We start from the raw sequence: 14,491 nt of genomic DNA, 5'->3' as shown, positions 1-14,491 counted from the left end.
TAGAAATAGAATAGAATAGAATAGAGTATTTCTAGTTATTTATTATTTATAGTATAGTTGTTAGTGATTTATTTATAGTTTATATACAAAGGAAAAAGAATTTTATATTTTTATACTATATTTTTATACTGTTTTATACTGTTTTTTTCTCTCTAAGGTTAAAGCTTTTATTCAGTGAGTAATATTTTTATCATGGATTGAAACAAATATTTTAAAAGTGAAAATAAAGGTTTTAATTTATAAAGTACCATGTGGATGTGATGTGTTTTCTTTCACAGGCAGATTGGTGTGGGAGTCCATGAGGATTAGGGGTGGGGGAGGGGAGGACCGTGCGGGCTATTGTGGCTTGGCGTGGGGATCTCTGTGGACAGCTACGGCTTCAGGGAAGCGGGGAGGGGGAGGAATACATTTCGGGAGTGAGGGGATTATTGGTTTGCCAGCACCCCCTGCAGTAATTAAGTACCAAAGAGATCAGCAGGGTGGATTGTTATATAACTCCCCCTGCTGACATTTACTGTGAATTCTGAACTGTGAATTTTTTTCAGATGCAACATTTCACAAGGAAAATTCTCAGAAAGATCTGTAGGATACCTGTGAAGTAGACATTTAGAAGCTTTGTCCAGTTCCACAGGATCTAGTGTCACATATTTTCGGACTGAATGAAATGTAAAATAAAATGTTACTGTTTGCTTTGAATCTGCACTCTAATCCATAGATAATGTTGTCCAAAGTTGCATCAAAAACATTCCTTCTAAATAAAGATTCTGGATCATTTTCAGAGATGGTAGAATGTGATTCCTCAGCTGTGTCATAATGAAATCTTTTTTGCTTCTTGCCTCTCTTCTTTGGTAACTGTGGCAAAATTCCCATGCCTTCTGCTACAAGACATGCTTCCTGTAGAATTTTGGGCCACTGATCTCCAAGTTGTTTTACTTCTTCAATAATATCAGCAATGGGAGCTGCCTCTGATTCAAGAGAGAGTCCCCTGACTTGTAAAATCTTGTTTCTGTCATCAATACTTGTAAGAACCTTGTACCAGAAGCTAGCCAACAAAAGGCATGAAAATGAGCTGAAGTACCTTTCCAGTGCTTCCAGTTGTGATTGAGCTTTGGTGTCAAATTTAATTCAAGAGCACATTCCAGTGCTTCCAGAATACCTGGAAGGTGCTTGGTGAGTGGACGGATAGCATTAGCACGTGCAGCCCAGCATGTCTCTGACAGAGAGTGGAGTGAGCAGTGTATCTTACCTGTTATAATTTTCCACCTCACTGAAAAACACAAAAAGCTGCTGCACACAACCAAAAGATGTTAATGTTTCAGTACGTGCTGCTGCAGCATTAACTCTTACAAGATTTAGTGAATGGGAAGCACAAGGAGAATACACATCAACTTCATTTTTGGACATAATGCAGACCTGAACACCTTTTATTTTCCCTGACATATTAGAGCCATTATCAAAACCTTGACCTCTACAATCATCAAGAGGAATGTTATGGCGCTTCAAGGTGGCAATTAGCATTTCAGCTATCTGCTCTCCATTTTCTAAAACAAAATTGACAAACTCAAAAAACCTTTCTACAATGCTAAATGTACCAGTATTTTTGTTGTGAACTACAAATCGGATTATCAACATGTGTTGTTCTTGGTGAGAGACATCAGGCGTAGCATCACGTATGGTAGAATAATAAATGGTCTTTTCTCTCTCTGCAAGAATGGCCGTCTGCACACTCTTACCACATAATTCAGTAAACTCATTCTGACTCTCCCATGAGAGATAATGAGCCAGTCCTGGCATCGTTTTGACCTCTGGTTGCTTTGTTTGACTTTGGCCCAATGTTCACGAGTGATGCTGTCAGAATGAGCTATTAACTCAAGAGTCCCACGACTGCATGGGTCACCTATCAGATTATTATCCCCTTGGAATGCTAACCCTCTTGAAGCAAGATATAAGGTAACATCCAACAATCTTCCCAGTATTTTTTTCCATCTTGTTGCTTCTCTTAATATTTGTTTTTGAACAGCACTGCCCACTCCATGTTCACCTGACAGTGACTGCTCTAATTCCTTCCACTGGCAGTAGCAAGTTGTATGTTCGATGCTCTTTTCATGTTCAGGAAGTTCATGATACAGCTTTTGCCATTTTGTCACATTTGGTGAATACCCTTCACTTTTTGCCAGCATTCTGCATTGTTTCTGTCCCCCGACATGGAAAACCATATAGCGCTTGATTGGTAGGACTCCAAACAAGCCAGTCTCTTGGTAGCTGTTCTCCATTGGAAGTCTTACACTTGAGAAGAAATTCAGGAAACTTATACCCATCAACTTCTTTTGGAATTGACTTTGCTAGCTTCCACATTTCTTCAAAAGTCAGGACACCAGATAGAACAATTTTTTGCCAGACAGAATCTGTTATCAGTTTAGGCCACAAGCCTGGGTCTTTGAAAAAGCATCAATCAGATTGTGTAGTACTACTCTCTCCTGTTTTTTGTAACCCTTCTTCTGAATGTAGTGGTGCTAATGGTGATATTACCTGACTATCTTTTGAAAGTATTAGATTGGAGTTACATGATGCATCTGGCAGCTTTTCTTCATCATCAGTTGCCACAGGCACAGTCTCTATATTAAAGTCATTTCCATCTTGCTTTTGTTCATCTACTTTCTTAGGTAGTGTATTGCCTGAGCCAGACTGCAGAAAGGCCTTATCTGTTTTGAAAAACAGGAAGATTGATTGTTGTCTTTTAGCTCCTTTTAGTTCCCTTTGTTTTACCTCCTTACATTTCTGGCTGCCTGATAAGTATTTATAGCCAGACATGGTGTGTGTGTGAGAGAGAGAGAGAGAGAGAGAAAGAAATGTCCTTTCCTTCCAGGCACTAACCCCATACCTGTTTCACTTCTACTGTGTGCAAGGTTTAGACCATCAGGCCTAACTCATTACTCACTTTTGGGCCTGTAAATCCTATCAGCAACACTATGGCTTCCACTGTCCCTGGGATCAACGTCCCTGGTTATATGGTTAAGAAGGATGTGGATAACCTTGAGAGGGTCCAGAGGAGGGCCACTCGTATGCTTAAGGGTTTACAAGCCAAGCCCTATCAGGAGAAACTGAGGGACCTGGACCTCTTCAGCCTCCACAAGAGAAGGCTGAGAGGTGATCTTGTGGCCACCTACAAATTCACTAGTGGGGCACAGCAAGGAATCGGAGATGCTCTGTTCACCAGGGTGCTTCTTGGGGTAATAAAGAACAGTGGTCGCAAACAGACAGAGAGCAGATTCAGGCTAGACATCAGGAAAAACTTCTTCACTGTAAGGGTGGCCAAAACTTGGAATGGGCTTCCAAGGGAGGTGGTGCTCTCTCCTACCTTGCGGGTCTTTAAGAGCAAGTTGGATAGGCACCTGGCTGGGGTCATCTGAACCCAGCAGTCTTTCCTGCCTAGGGCAGGGGGTTGGACTTGATGATCTGTTGAGGTCCCTTCCGACCCTAGCATCTATGAATCTATGAATATTGGCAGACAGTAAGTGTGCACATCTACACGTGTGCATGCTTACTGCTCTATAAAAACACCTAATCATGAGTAAATTTGATACCTGCAAAAGTAGGTATCAAATTTACTAGCATTAGTTACTGCATAGTAATGCATGTGTAGATGCCACCCAGGGGCAAATTTGCTCCCAGGTCAGCATGGCTACTAGGGGGCTGGCCTGAGGCTAGCCCTATGGCTCTGGGCTGGGAGCCTCTCCTGCTCCAGGGCTGGGCTGCCTCTATGGCAGCCCCTGCCACAGGCCTTTAAAAGCCTGCAGGCATTTTGAGCCCTGGGGCACACCAGCAGTGAGCCTGAGAGAACTCCAGGTCCCTGTGTCCACTTGGGCAGGCTGCAGGCCAGTTGCACCAGCCTGCTAGCCCCCTGGCATCACTGCTTGGCACCTCAGTGCCGCATGCCTGCCTGGCCTGTGCTGTCCAGGCCAGCAGGGCGCTGCAGCCTGCTGCAGGGTGCTGTAGGCTCCAACCAGGCCTGCTAGCATCCAGGTCCAGCTGCAGGCTGCTTCTGGATGCCAGGGCCAGCTCCACCTGCCTGCAGTCCACCCTCAGCAGCCTGCCCTGAGCCTGTAGGTCCTGTGGGGTAGTGCCTCAGCTGTGTGGCTGCAGGACACTGCCCAGGCCTGGCAGCACAGGGACAGCTGCATGGTGACCCATAGAGCCAATGCGGGACCCCCCCATGGAATCCTCCTCACCCACGCCCATGCCTGCACCCATGCCTACCACCCAGGGCCCCAACTGGTCGCAGAAGACTGGTGACCTTGTGGCACTGTAAGGTGAGACAGAAGTGCAGCACCAGTTTGAGTGGGGAGGGTGCTCCAACACCCATGTTTATGATGCGCTGTCAGGCTGGATGAGGGAGAGTGGGCACAACCAGTTGGCACAGCAGTGCCACATAAAGATCAAGGCCTTGCAGGGACAGTCGGTGGCCATCAACAACCACAACTTTCAGTCAGGGAGTGCCCATAAGTACATGCCCTTTATGCAGCAACTGATGGAGATCCTTGCACCTCAGGATCCAGGCCACAGGTATGCTGTCTACAGCAGCAGGGGTGGCCTACCTGGGCTACTGCCCCAGGCTGCCATCCCTGCTGACACGTCACTGGGAGAGGGCCGCTCAGGCCTACAGCCACTCATCCCGCTGAGCTCCCTGGCTGCAGCTCCTACCAGCAGGTCAGGGAGCCTGGGCCAGCACCTGCCACACCAGCTCCACAGCCCTAGGCCTTGCCATGAGGGGCAGCTCCTCCCTGGGGGGGCCCTGACCAGATGCCAGCTCACTGTCCCTGCTGTCTGAGGACACTGCCCCACAACCTCTGCTGCCACATGGAGGGCTACATGTGGCTGCACTACACATACCTGCTCCGTGCTGCCCACCATCAGCATCAATCCTCAGCATGTGAGAGGCCCACGCCCATGTAGCTGTGGGGAAACAGGCTCCTAAATAAAGTTTTGCACTGTCTCCCACCTCTCTGCATGCTTTGGAGGGGAACCCAGGGGAGTGTGGGCAGGCTGGGCAAGGGCGGAGGGCAGGGGCGGGGAGGGCCCTTGCCCCAGTGCACGTGGCTGGGGCTGGCATGACTGGTGGCTATGTGAGTGTGAAAGCTCACCCCTGTCACACTCTGGCAGTTGCCTTCATGCCACCTGCTGCCCAGCCCCTGACCCTAGCCCCACCTGCCCCCTGGCAGCCACCTGCTGCCCAGCTGCAGGCTCCTGCTTGGGTCTGTGAGGAGGTCCTGTGGTACCTTCAGCAGTCAGGAGCCCCTGGCCCAGCGCCTCTGCCTGGGCCCAGGTCCGCCACTCGCCCTGGCTCAATGCAGGCACAGAGCCAGAGCTGCCTGCAGCAGGGCCAGGACTGCATGCCAGCCTTGGTGGCTGTTGACAGCGCTTGGTGGAGAGGGAGCCACCCATGCCAGAGGAGCACTGGCTGTCATCTCCCCTGGGTGAGCCCCCCATCTGCCTCATGTGCCGTGGCCTGTGCACCCATAGAAGAATGGCCAGAGGCCCAGGTGCTGGCTGCCTGTCCCTGGGTTTTGCTGCTTAGGCACCCCCACCCCATGCCCCCCCACCTTAGGATGGCACATAAAGTACAGTGTACATAGTTTTCATGGGGAAGAAGACATTTTATTGTTGGTAGGTGATGGAGGGGTTCTGTTTGTTGGGGAGGGAGGTGAGCTCTGGTTGATGAGAGGGAAATAAAGACTTGTTCTTCTGAGACGTGACTGCAGTGAGCGTGGTGCTGCGGGTGAGCAGTGGTGCAGGGTAGAATAGAACAGGGAGTGCTGGAGGAGGTGGTCCGCCAGTGCCTCACACACCCAGTGCCCTGGCCCCCAGTGACAGATGCACAGCTCTTCTGCACCTTGGGGGGGAAGGGGCTGCCACTGTTGCCGCAGGTAGTGCTCCCACCTCCACATGTCTTCTGCCCACTGTGCCTCCTCTGTCCAGGCCTCATGGAAGAGCTCACCCCGGGCCTCACAGATGTTATGTAGCACCCAGGCTGCGAAGATGACCCAGGAGAGATTTTTCTCAGTGAATCTGAGGTGGGCGGTGAGGGTGCACCAGTGGTTCTTGAGGCGGCCAAAGGTGCACTCCACCAGGACGTGGGTCCAGCCCAAGCTGTGGTTAAAGTGGGCCTGGCAGAGGTCTAGCTGGCTAGTGTAGGGGTGCATGAACCAGAGCAGGAGTGGGTAGGTGGGGTCCCTGATGAGCAGGGGTGGGACTGCCATGGCACCCAGCTGCAGGTCCAGCACCCCTGGTGTGAAGCAGCTGCTCTGCACCAGAGCTGGCAGGCCAGAGTTCCTAAAGAAACAGACATTGTAGGTGCTGCCAACCCAGCTGGCGCTCACATACATGAAGACCCTGCAGTGGTCCGCAACAGCCTGCCTGCAGCACCATGGAGTGAAAGCTCCCCCCCAGCTGTAATAGGGACAATCTTTGTGGGGCAGGCAGGTGATGGGGATGTGGGTCCTGTCCAGGGTCCCAATTCACTGGGGGAATCCCAGGGCACAGAACACAGCCATCACTGCCAGGGGGTCGCGCACATGGAGCATGGTGTCTACCAGCACATCCTGAAGGGTGCCACACACCTCCAGGACTGCCTCCCCAGTGGTGGCCTTGCCCACGCCGAACAGGTTGCCGATGTACAGAGGCTGGTGGGCATGGCCAGCTTCAGCAGGGTGAGGGCCAGCTGGGTGTCTGCAGGGAGGAGTGAGCACATGGTGGTGTCCTGTCATTTCAGGTGTGACTGGAACTGCTCCAGGAGATCCTGGAAGGTGTCCCAGGTCATTCAGAATGCCTCCAGACACTGCTTGTCAACCCAGGTATGCTGGACGACATGCAGCCACCAGTCCTGGCTGGCCCAGAGGGCCCAGAAGTGGCATGGCTGGACACCCAGGCGGGCGACAGTGGTCCCAGCAGTTGCATTCTGGATCCTGTTGTCAGTGTCACTGCTGCGGTCTAAGGCAGGCAGACGGATTGAGGCAGCAGGTGTGCAGCAACAGCCCTGGGATAGTATGCAGCAGGCGGGAGGTGGTTGCTGGACATGGGGGAGCCGGGAGGGCCCAGACAGCCATGAGCCAGGTGGCAGTTGATGCGGTGGGCCAGCAGGGCCAGCCCAGAGGCCAACGGGAGTCTGGTTATTGTTGCCAGGGGAAGGGGCTGGAACAATCATGGTGTGGTGAGGCACAAGTGTCCAGGACAGTGCTGCCATGTGCTGTTACTGTGCTGGGCACGCTACTCCTGGCCAAGGAAGGGGCTGGCCACAGAGCAGCATGTGGCCCTGGCTTTTGAAAAGGGCTGCCAGTTGCAACCAAAGCCTGGAGCTCCCCTGGTGGTGGCAGGGGTCCACGGCAGGAACCCAGGAAGTAGCAGCAGTTTGGCAGCAAATCTGCTGCTGCTTCCCTGCACATGTAGCTGCCTGCCTGGCATCATTTACTCATGAGTAAATTACTCATTTCTGCTTCCATTGAACTCAATGACAAAATTCTTACTGATTTCCATAGAAGGCCTGAAGTGTCTTATGTTCTTGAGTAAGATAATTATCAGTAAGAAAATGAAGACCAAGAAACATTTCAGGTACAGGATTGTAGGATTTACCAACTATAAGACATTACTTAAATATCAAATAATGTTTAAAATTCTTAAAAATATGACATTTTAAAATTTACATTGAGGAACAATGGTTTATTTCCTGTTAATAATTGTAAACACTATATGCCAGAAGGCTTGGCACTGATCACAGCCCTCACAAACAGTGTTGAAGATCTGAATTTGGCAGAAAGCTCAGCAGAAACTGAAGGAATATGTAGAGGGAACAAAGTTTTGGTGAAGGTCTTTCCAAATCAATCTCAAATGTAAAGGGACCAATAGGGTGGTGATGCCCTCATATCTTACAATCTAAGTTAGGTGACCCTGGTAAGCTCTTGAATGGGAAACTTTCAAATTTAAAAAACAGTTGAAGAAAATTAGTGGTTCTATCCTTAGAATTTTCTTTGGTTTTACATTCCAGCATGCACATAACTCTGAAATTAAGGGGAATTTTGTGGATTGATTTTGTATTGGGATGATGGCTCAGTGCTCAGAGGAAAATCAAGACTGAAGATATATATTTATGTGTCTGTTAGTGCATGTGTTTATCCTTAGTACACACCCATTTAACTTGAGAAAGGTCTGTCTAGCCATGTGACTGCATCTCACCCTGGTGTGCTGAAGGCTTACCTTTCCTGAGGTATATACTTTTCTGTTTGTTTTAGATTGCTCATCACTTTTCTTCCATAATTCATATGTTTAGAGTAACAATTAAACAACATGTTTGCAAAGCAATGAAATATATAGAATACATATTTTATAAATATTTTGGTGGGACTTGCGCTAAATGTATATGGATTGCTGCTATACTTCTACCTTAAAGACAGAAGACCTTTTGATCTATCCCTGCCAATCAAGGACTTTTTATCAGCACAAAATACATGAAAGCATTTTAAAACTGCAAGGAGGTTGAAAAAAAGACAATGAGCTCTGAGCCTGGATGTTGATTCTAGAGAGCAGTGATACGTTAAAATAACCTACAAACCAGGCAGGCAGCAGGACCCAGCTGGAGTAACAATCCCTACAGGCTATGTCATCATAGTCTATCAGAAAATACGAGAGGAACCCAGTGAAAAAAGAATTCATTGTCCTGCACATCCACAGCTGATTACAGAGGCTCCGAATAAAAACAGGTAGGTCGTATATATCATTGACTGTGTACATTTTTTAAGATAAAGTTTTTATTGGGCAGAAGAGGCTGACATAAGAGTTTGCATGGATATTTATATATTATATGGACAGTCTGACTACTGAAGGTAATGTAATACCTGTCTGAAAAAGAATAAATGCCAAGAAGGAGAGGAGCTGATTTTGATTTTCAGAAGATGCATACATCAGAGTAACAGGATGAACCTGAAATGGCCAGGGATAAAAAAAATAGGAGCTAGAAGGCCTCTTCTGCCTCTTAAGTGTCTGTTATATCAAGGTAATTTGCATCATCACAGATCCTCACAGGAGGCGAGAGGCTCCATACCAGCTACGAACTGACTGCCCAAAGGAGTTTTCCATCTATCGACTCCTCTGTGAAATCCTATGAAACATGAACTTTCATGTCTTCCCAGAACTTTTACAATCTTTTCTCCAACGCCTGATGAAGGGTGTTTGTGCCCAAAAGCTTGCAACTAAAGAATTTTTTTTTGCAAAAATCTTGTTGGTTTAATAAAAGATATCCTCTCTACTAGAAGTCCTGGTTGCCTTTTCCTCTAGACCAATATGGCTACAACCTGGATACCTGTTATATTAGTGACATTCACTATAACGTTTTGTACTAATTATTAACACATTTAATCCTCTCAATATTTCTACACTGTAGTGCTACTTAACAATCTAACAGAGAAATAATTAGAATGAAATAATCTTAAAACTATTTTAAGTCAGAAAAAAGCCAGTATTCTATTTTCCTTAGGCAGAATTGATAAGGAATAGTACCTGCTTTCAAAATTCTTGGGTTCAGTTCAGTTCATTGTATTTCACTGAAATCACAAACTCAGAATGCAGATGAAAAACACGCCCTTCATTCTAAAAGAGAAGCATGGATTAAGTGTTCAATTTTTGACAGCATTATAAATTGTGCGTGAAGACAATAACATTAATGCAAATTATTCCATTAATAACATTAAAATAACATTAATTAAAATTATTAAATATTCATTCAAATTGGCATTTATCCAAACAGTGCTACTTGCACTGAAAGCTGATTGAGGAACCAGTGAAATAACTACATGTAATGTATCCTACTGGGGAGTGGAATGGCATCTAGTAAAGTCTAGTCTGCAGGGTTAGAGTCAGATGATTCTGAACTGGTAGTGAATGCAAAAACCAGTAAGAAGAAAAATAATATGAAGGGCCTGAGTAGGAGGAAATATCTAACTATCAATTTTAGATATTCCTAGGATGTCTATCACTGTGATATCTACATGAAAAAGCACGAGCCTTGTCTTGAAAAAAATGCAAACTAAAACTCACCCACAAAAATATTAGGCCCAAGATGTAAGGGGAAGATGTTAAAAGAATTGAAGCAGCGTGTTGCTTTATCTTCTAGTCCAGGGGGCCAGGTGAGTGGTTCAGGGCTGGTCTGCAGGCTGGATCCTGTAGATGAGGACAGTCTGCAGGCTGGATCCACCATGGAGGCAATGTGCAGGGTTAATCTGTGGGTGCAATCTGGCATCCCAATCTGGCCTTGCATGCCAGATCTGGTCACGGAGTGACCCTGTGTTCAGGCCTGGCCCTGCATGCCATGATTATGCCCAACTAGATTACCTTACAGTTAAGTTTCACTGGGTAAAATATAAAGGGGATGTAAACTGTAAAGTTAAGCAAGAACTAGTTTAAGCAGATCTATAGTAATGCAACACACATGTTAAAAGGATCCAGAATACGGTATGCTGGTTATCCATATTACCCAAACCCCACCTGCTTTCCCAGACTTCAAATATAAAAAAAGAACTTTTCTTTTCTCAGCAGCAGTTCTCTGAAGAATGGCTCTGAGTGACCTTCTCTACCCAGACAACCCAAAGAGACGGCAAGAAGTGATCCGCCTGCACCAAGAGCTGCTTGACTGCATGTCAGTTAACTTCCTTGCCACCAATGAACTGATTGGTGTGCTGAATGCTCATTTGGGGTGTTCGATTGGCCACATCCAGATGAGAAAGACTGGCACCATTAAGGAAAACTGTGACATTATCATCCAAGCCATGGGTGAGATTCAACAGGAAGTCAGGAAGATTGACAAAGAAATGAAGGAAAAACTGGAGCCAATGCTGTACCAAAAACTTTGTGATATCAAAGAGCCAGAGGTGGGGAAAATACCAATAGCACACAAAGTTTTTTCAATTATTCTTGGGGAAGCTACTTCCACTGCTGGTCTGTTAGCTGTGAAACTAATTGGCTCAAATGTTATAACCAATACCGTTAGCAAACTGGTCACTCTGCTTGCCCAGATTGGTGCTTCTGTTCTTGGAGGTATTGGAATTGCTATTCTTGGGCTAGGCATTGATGTGGTCCTCCAGGCCATCCTAGGAGCAGTTGAGAGGGATCAGCTGCTGGCCTCTGTTAAAAGTTATGAGGACCACCTGGCTGAATTTAAGACAGCCTCAGAAAAATATTCGTGTGCCATAAATGAAGCAACTTCAGTAGTGAAACATAAAATTCAGTGAGTGGCTTTTTAAGTTGTCTCTAGCTGTCACAATGACAGAACTTACTAGATGTAAGAATTAAATCAGTTCATGTATACTTTGATCCTTCATGGCTGAGCAAACTTTTTTCTTTAACTCCAGGCATTTTTGCAGTGGCACCAGGGCTAGCTTAAAGAATTGAAACTGAGCTCTTTCCATAACTGATTCAAGCCCACTTCAGAAAAGTAGTATATGAAAGTACCTGCTTCTGGTGTTTGCTGAGATTATGGGAAATAAAATGCTCATTCTTAATCTAGTAAACTAGTGGTCAAGTGGCTGCAGAAAATAAAATCATCATCAAGCCTATCTCTAATTCCCAGGTTCTGGAGAGATGCCAGTAGCTGAATAAAGGTCAGATCTATACTAGAAACTTTTGTTGATATAATAATGGTCAAGTGTGTGATTTTTATAATGTTTATTTATTTATTGGCAAAAGCCTGAGTAGAGATGCAAATACACTGACAAAGAAGGTGGGCTTTTTTTTTTGCCAGAATATCCACATTTGGAGGGTTACTGATATTGCAACTTTTTTCTGGTGCATACTAGACATAATCTTGATATACAGGATTCCCTTTCTCAAGATCATCTGTCAATGTTTTGAATCTGTATCTGTGAAGCCACCCAGTGCCCTACTTAAAATGAACTCTAATCCTGACAGAGTTGTGGTTTGAAAAATATGTGCGCACACAATTTAAACCCTACAGTTAAGAGATTAAAAGAAGGTTCCAGCATTCCAGACGCTATGGGCCCAATCATGAAAACACACGTGCAATTAATATTGTGCATACATGCAGTTCTTCTGGGTTAAATGGATCTACATCCAGGCAAAAGTGTTTGCAGGACGACTGGCCTACAAGGACATGCTATTTTCTTTTCTTTAAAGTGATTAATGGATGAGTGATATGGGACTGTAGTGGGTTTGTTCAATATATCCACAGCCTGTCCTGTAAAACATCGCAACACAAATACTACAAATCTAAATGTGCCTAGTTTGGAAACAAAAGGTTAGAGCAAAGAGTTTGATTTGTATGCCCCTTCTCTGAGACGCACTGAACTTTGGGGGTTTTTTGGCTGTTATTTAAATAAAAATTGTAATTTTAAAAATATATTAAACCTGTACCATATTAATTTTGAGAGCTCTTTTCTCTATTTGGTTGACTAAGTTCATAGGCATTTGTTCTTTGTCTCAAAAATTAGTCTAAAGCTAAATCATGCACATTATTTACTGGTACTAAGAAAGGATGCAATGTATAAGTAACAATACAGGTTGTTTATAAAGTCCTTGTGCAACTTTAATAACTTTGGATGTATACTTGATAGAAGCAAACTGTAAATGGTGACTGAAAGCATAATACATTAAGTTTTAACACAATACAGCTCAAATTTCTAGACTTCAACATAACTGCCATCTTTTGTGATACATCGTTCAGTCTGATTTTCCAACTCATAGCAAACATTTTCTAGCTGAGTGATTTCATGATTGGCATTTATGAGCCTTACCCTATACAATACTTACACTATGCTAAAAAACATAATGAATTATGCTTTCAGTAGCCAAAGTCATTAATGTTTAAAGTTGTACAGGGACTTATAAGCACCTATATAAGTACTTATATAAGCACCCTGCATATAAACTGTACAGATCATTATATGAAAGTTGTACACAGGCTCAGTTTTTTATACCAAGACATACTGTGATAAAACTATTCAGAAAAGACCCAACAGCAGATTTGTACGGTAACAACTATCGTATCTGTGTAAAATTTGAAGCAGCTCTCCACCTTTTTATCTCTCTTCTATTCTCATTCCCTTATTCATGTTTGTCTCCCTTCCAACCTCATTTGCTTTCTTTGTTTTCCCTCTTTACTTGTGCTCTTTTCCCTTTCCTTCCTACTTCCAGGCTTAATTTCTTTTGTAGCTCTTAGTAGTCTATCAGTTGACTAAACCTCAGCAGGTGTGGCAAATCACCCATTAAGCAGAAGAGTACTGGAAAGACTTACAGACCAAAACATCTAGCAGATTTTTCTGGCAGCTTGTCCATCTTAAGAAGGAAAGAAATACATTTCTGGGGGGAAGCGGGGGTGGGGGTGAGGGAGGGGGAATGAAAAGATAAAATTTTCATTCACCTTTACAGATTCTTGGTGATGCTGGGAAAAGAAAGATACATCTTTCATGAAGTAGAAACGGGGGGAAGAGTGAGCTCATCTCTATGAAGTACTCATATTGTAGGCTGTGGCAATCAGCCAGTCCCACAGAGCACAATGCAGTGACCTCACAGAGGCCTGGGGCTGGTCAGCAATTCTGCTTGACCTAGGAGATGTAGCAGTGACCTCACAGAGGCTTACAGGAGGATCTCTGTATTTTAGCTGGTTTTAAGGTAATGGAGGCAACCAAGCCCATTTATTCTGAATTTGTTAAGTGTAATAAAGAGCTCATTAACCAAGTCTGGCATGAAATTAGAGTGACCAGGCATTTCTACAGTGGCCTTCAAAGAGATGCTTTCATGTGTATCAGTGGATACTTTGCTCCAGTGGAGAGTCTTTGAAATAAAGGAGTGCATGGAAAGGATAACTTAGTGCAGTGGGGGCCAAACTTTTTAGGAGGTTTGCCACAAATCAGCCCTGTTACCTCTCTGCAAGACATTCAGATCCCTTTCCTCTGCCCAGCCTGCTCCTCGTTTCCTGCTTTTTGCCCCGCGTTTCCTGACTGACCTGCTGCTATGTTTTCCGCTCCTTATCCTATCCACCACTGTGTTGCCTGTCCCCTCCCAATTGCAAACATACAGCTTGCCTGTGCCACTTTTAGTACTTAAGCCACAGGTTGGCCATCCCTGACCTAGTCTGTTATGCTTTAAGTAGGCAGAGACTGGGTTTTAACAGAACAGTTCGCAATAACAGTTTGTGGAAATCTTTTAGATTCACTTGGTAACGCAAGTCATAGAGTTGCTTGAAGCTGTAGTCACTTGTTTAACTACCAATTTTGAATAAGGAGAAACAGCCAGCATCCGCATTTCTCCCATCTATACACTTTGCATATGCTGGCTGTTTCCAAGTAGGCCACATCCAAGTTGCCTCCTGGTTTCCCTTAATAAAAAAATTAGAAACATTTTAAAACTACAGCTTAAACATGAAATTGCAGAGTAAGAAATCAGCCACAAACTGGACCATGTTAAGTATGGTTTAAACAGAGACTACAGATTC

General features: G+C 45.1%; 1 protein-coding gene across 2 annotated transcripts; it reads left to right on the top strand.

The window, feature by feature from the left end:
- Nucleotides 1–8,644: 8,644 nt before the first annotated feature.
- Nucleotides 8,645–12,425, top strand: SMCO3 (single-pass membrane protein with coiled-coil domains 3). 2 transcript variants are annotated; one of them, XM_006278963.4, is made up of 2 exons: nucleotides 8,645–8,750; nucleotides 10,582–12,425. In XM_006278963.4, exon 2 carries the CDS (start codon nucleotides 10,596–10,598, stop codon nucleotides 11,271–11,273), a length of 678 nt encoding a protein of 225 aa, XP_006279025.2. In that variant the 5' UTR covers nucleotides 8,645–8,750; nucleotides 10,582–10,595; the 3' UTR covers nucleotides 11,274–12,425. The 2 variants fall into 2 exon arrangements, with proteins under 2 accessions (XP_006279025.2, XP_019336340.1); XM_019480795.2 differs by having other exon boundaries at nucleotides 8,648–8,750; nucleotides 10,579–12,425.
- The last annotated feature ends 2,066 nt before the right edge of the window (nucleotides 12,426–14,491 follow it).

Source organism: Alligator mississippiensis, chromosome 4 (assembly GCF_030867095.1).
Source record: "Alligator mississippiensis isolate rAllMis1 chromosome 4, rAllMis1, whole genome shotgun sequence".
Taxonomy (NCBI): Eukaryota; Metazoa; Chordata; order Crocodylia; family Alligatoridae; genus Alligator; species Alligator mississippiensis.
This window is presented reverse-complemented; position numbering and strand designations above follow the sequence as displayed.

Coding starts and splice junctions, on each gene's coding strand:
- SMCO3 (XM_006278963.4), top strand. CDS start 10,596: ATGGCTCTGAGTGACCTTCTCTACCCAGACAACCCAAAGAGACGGCAA.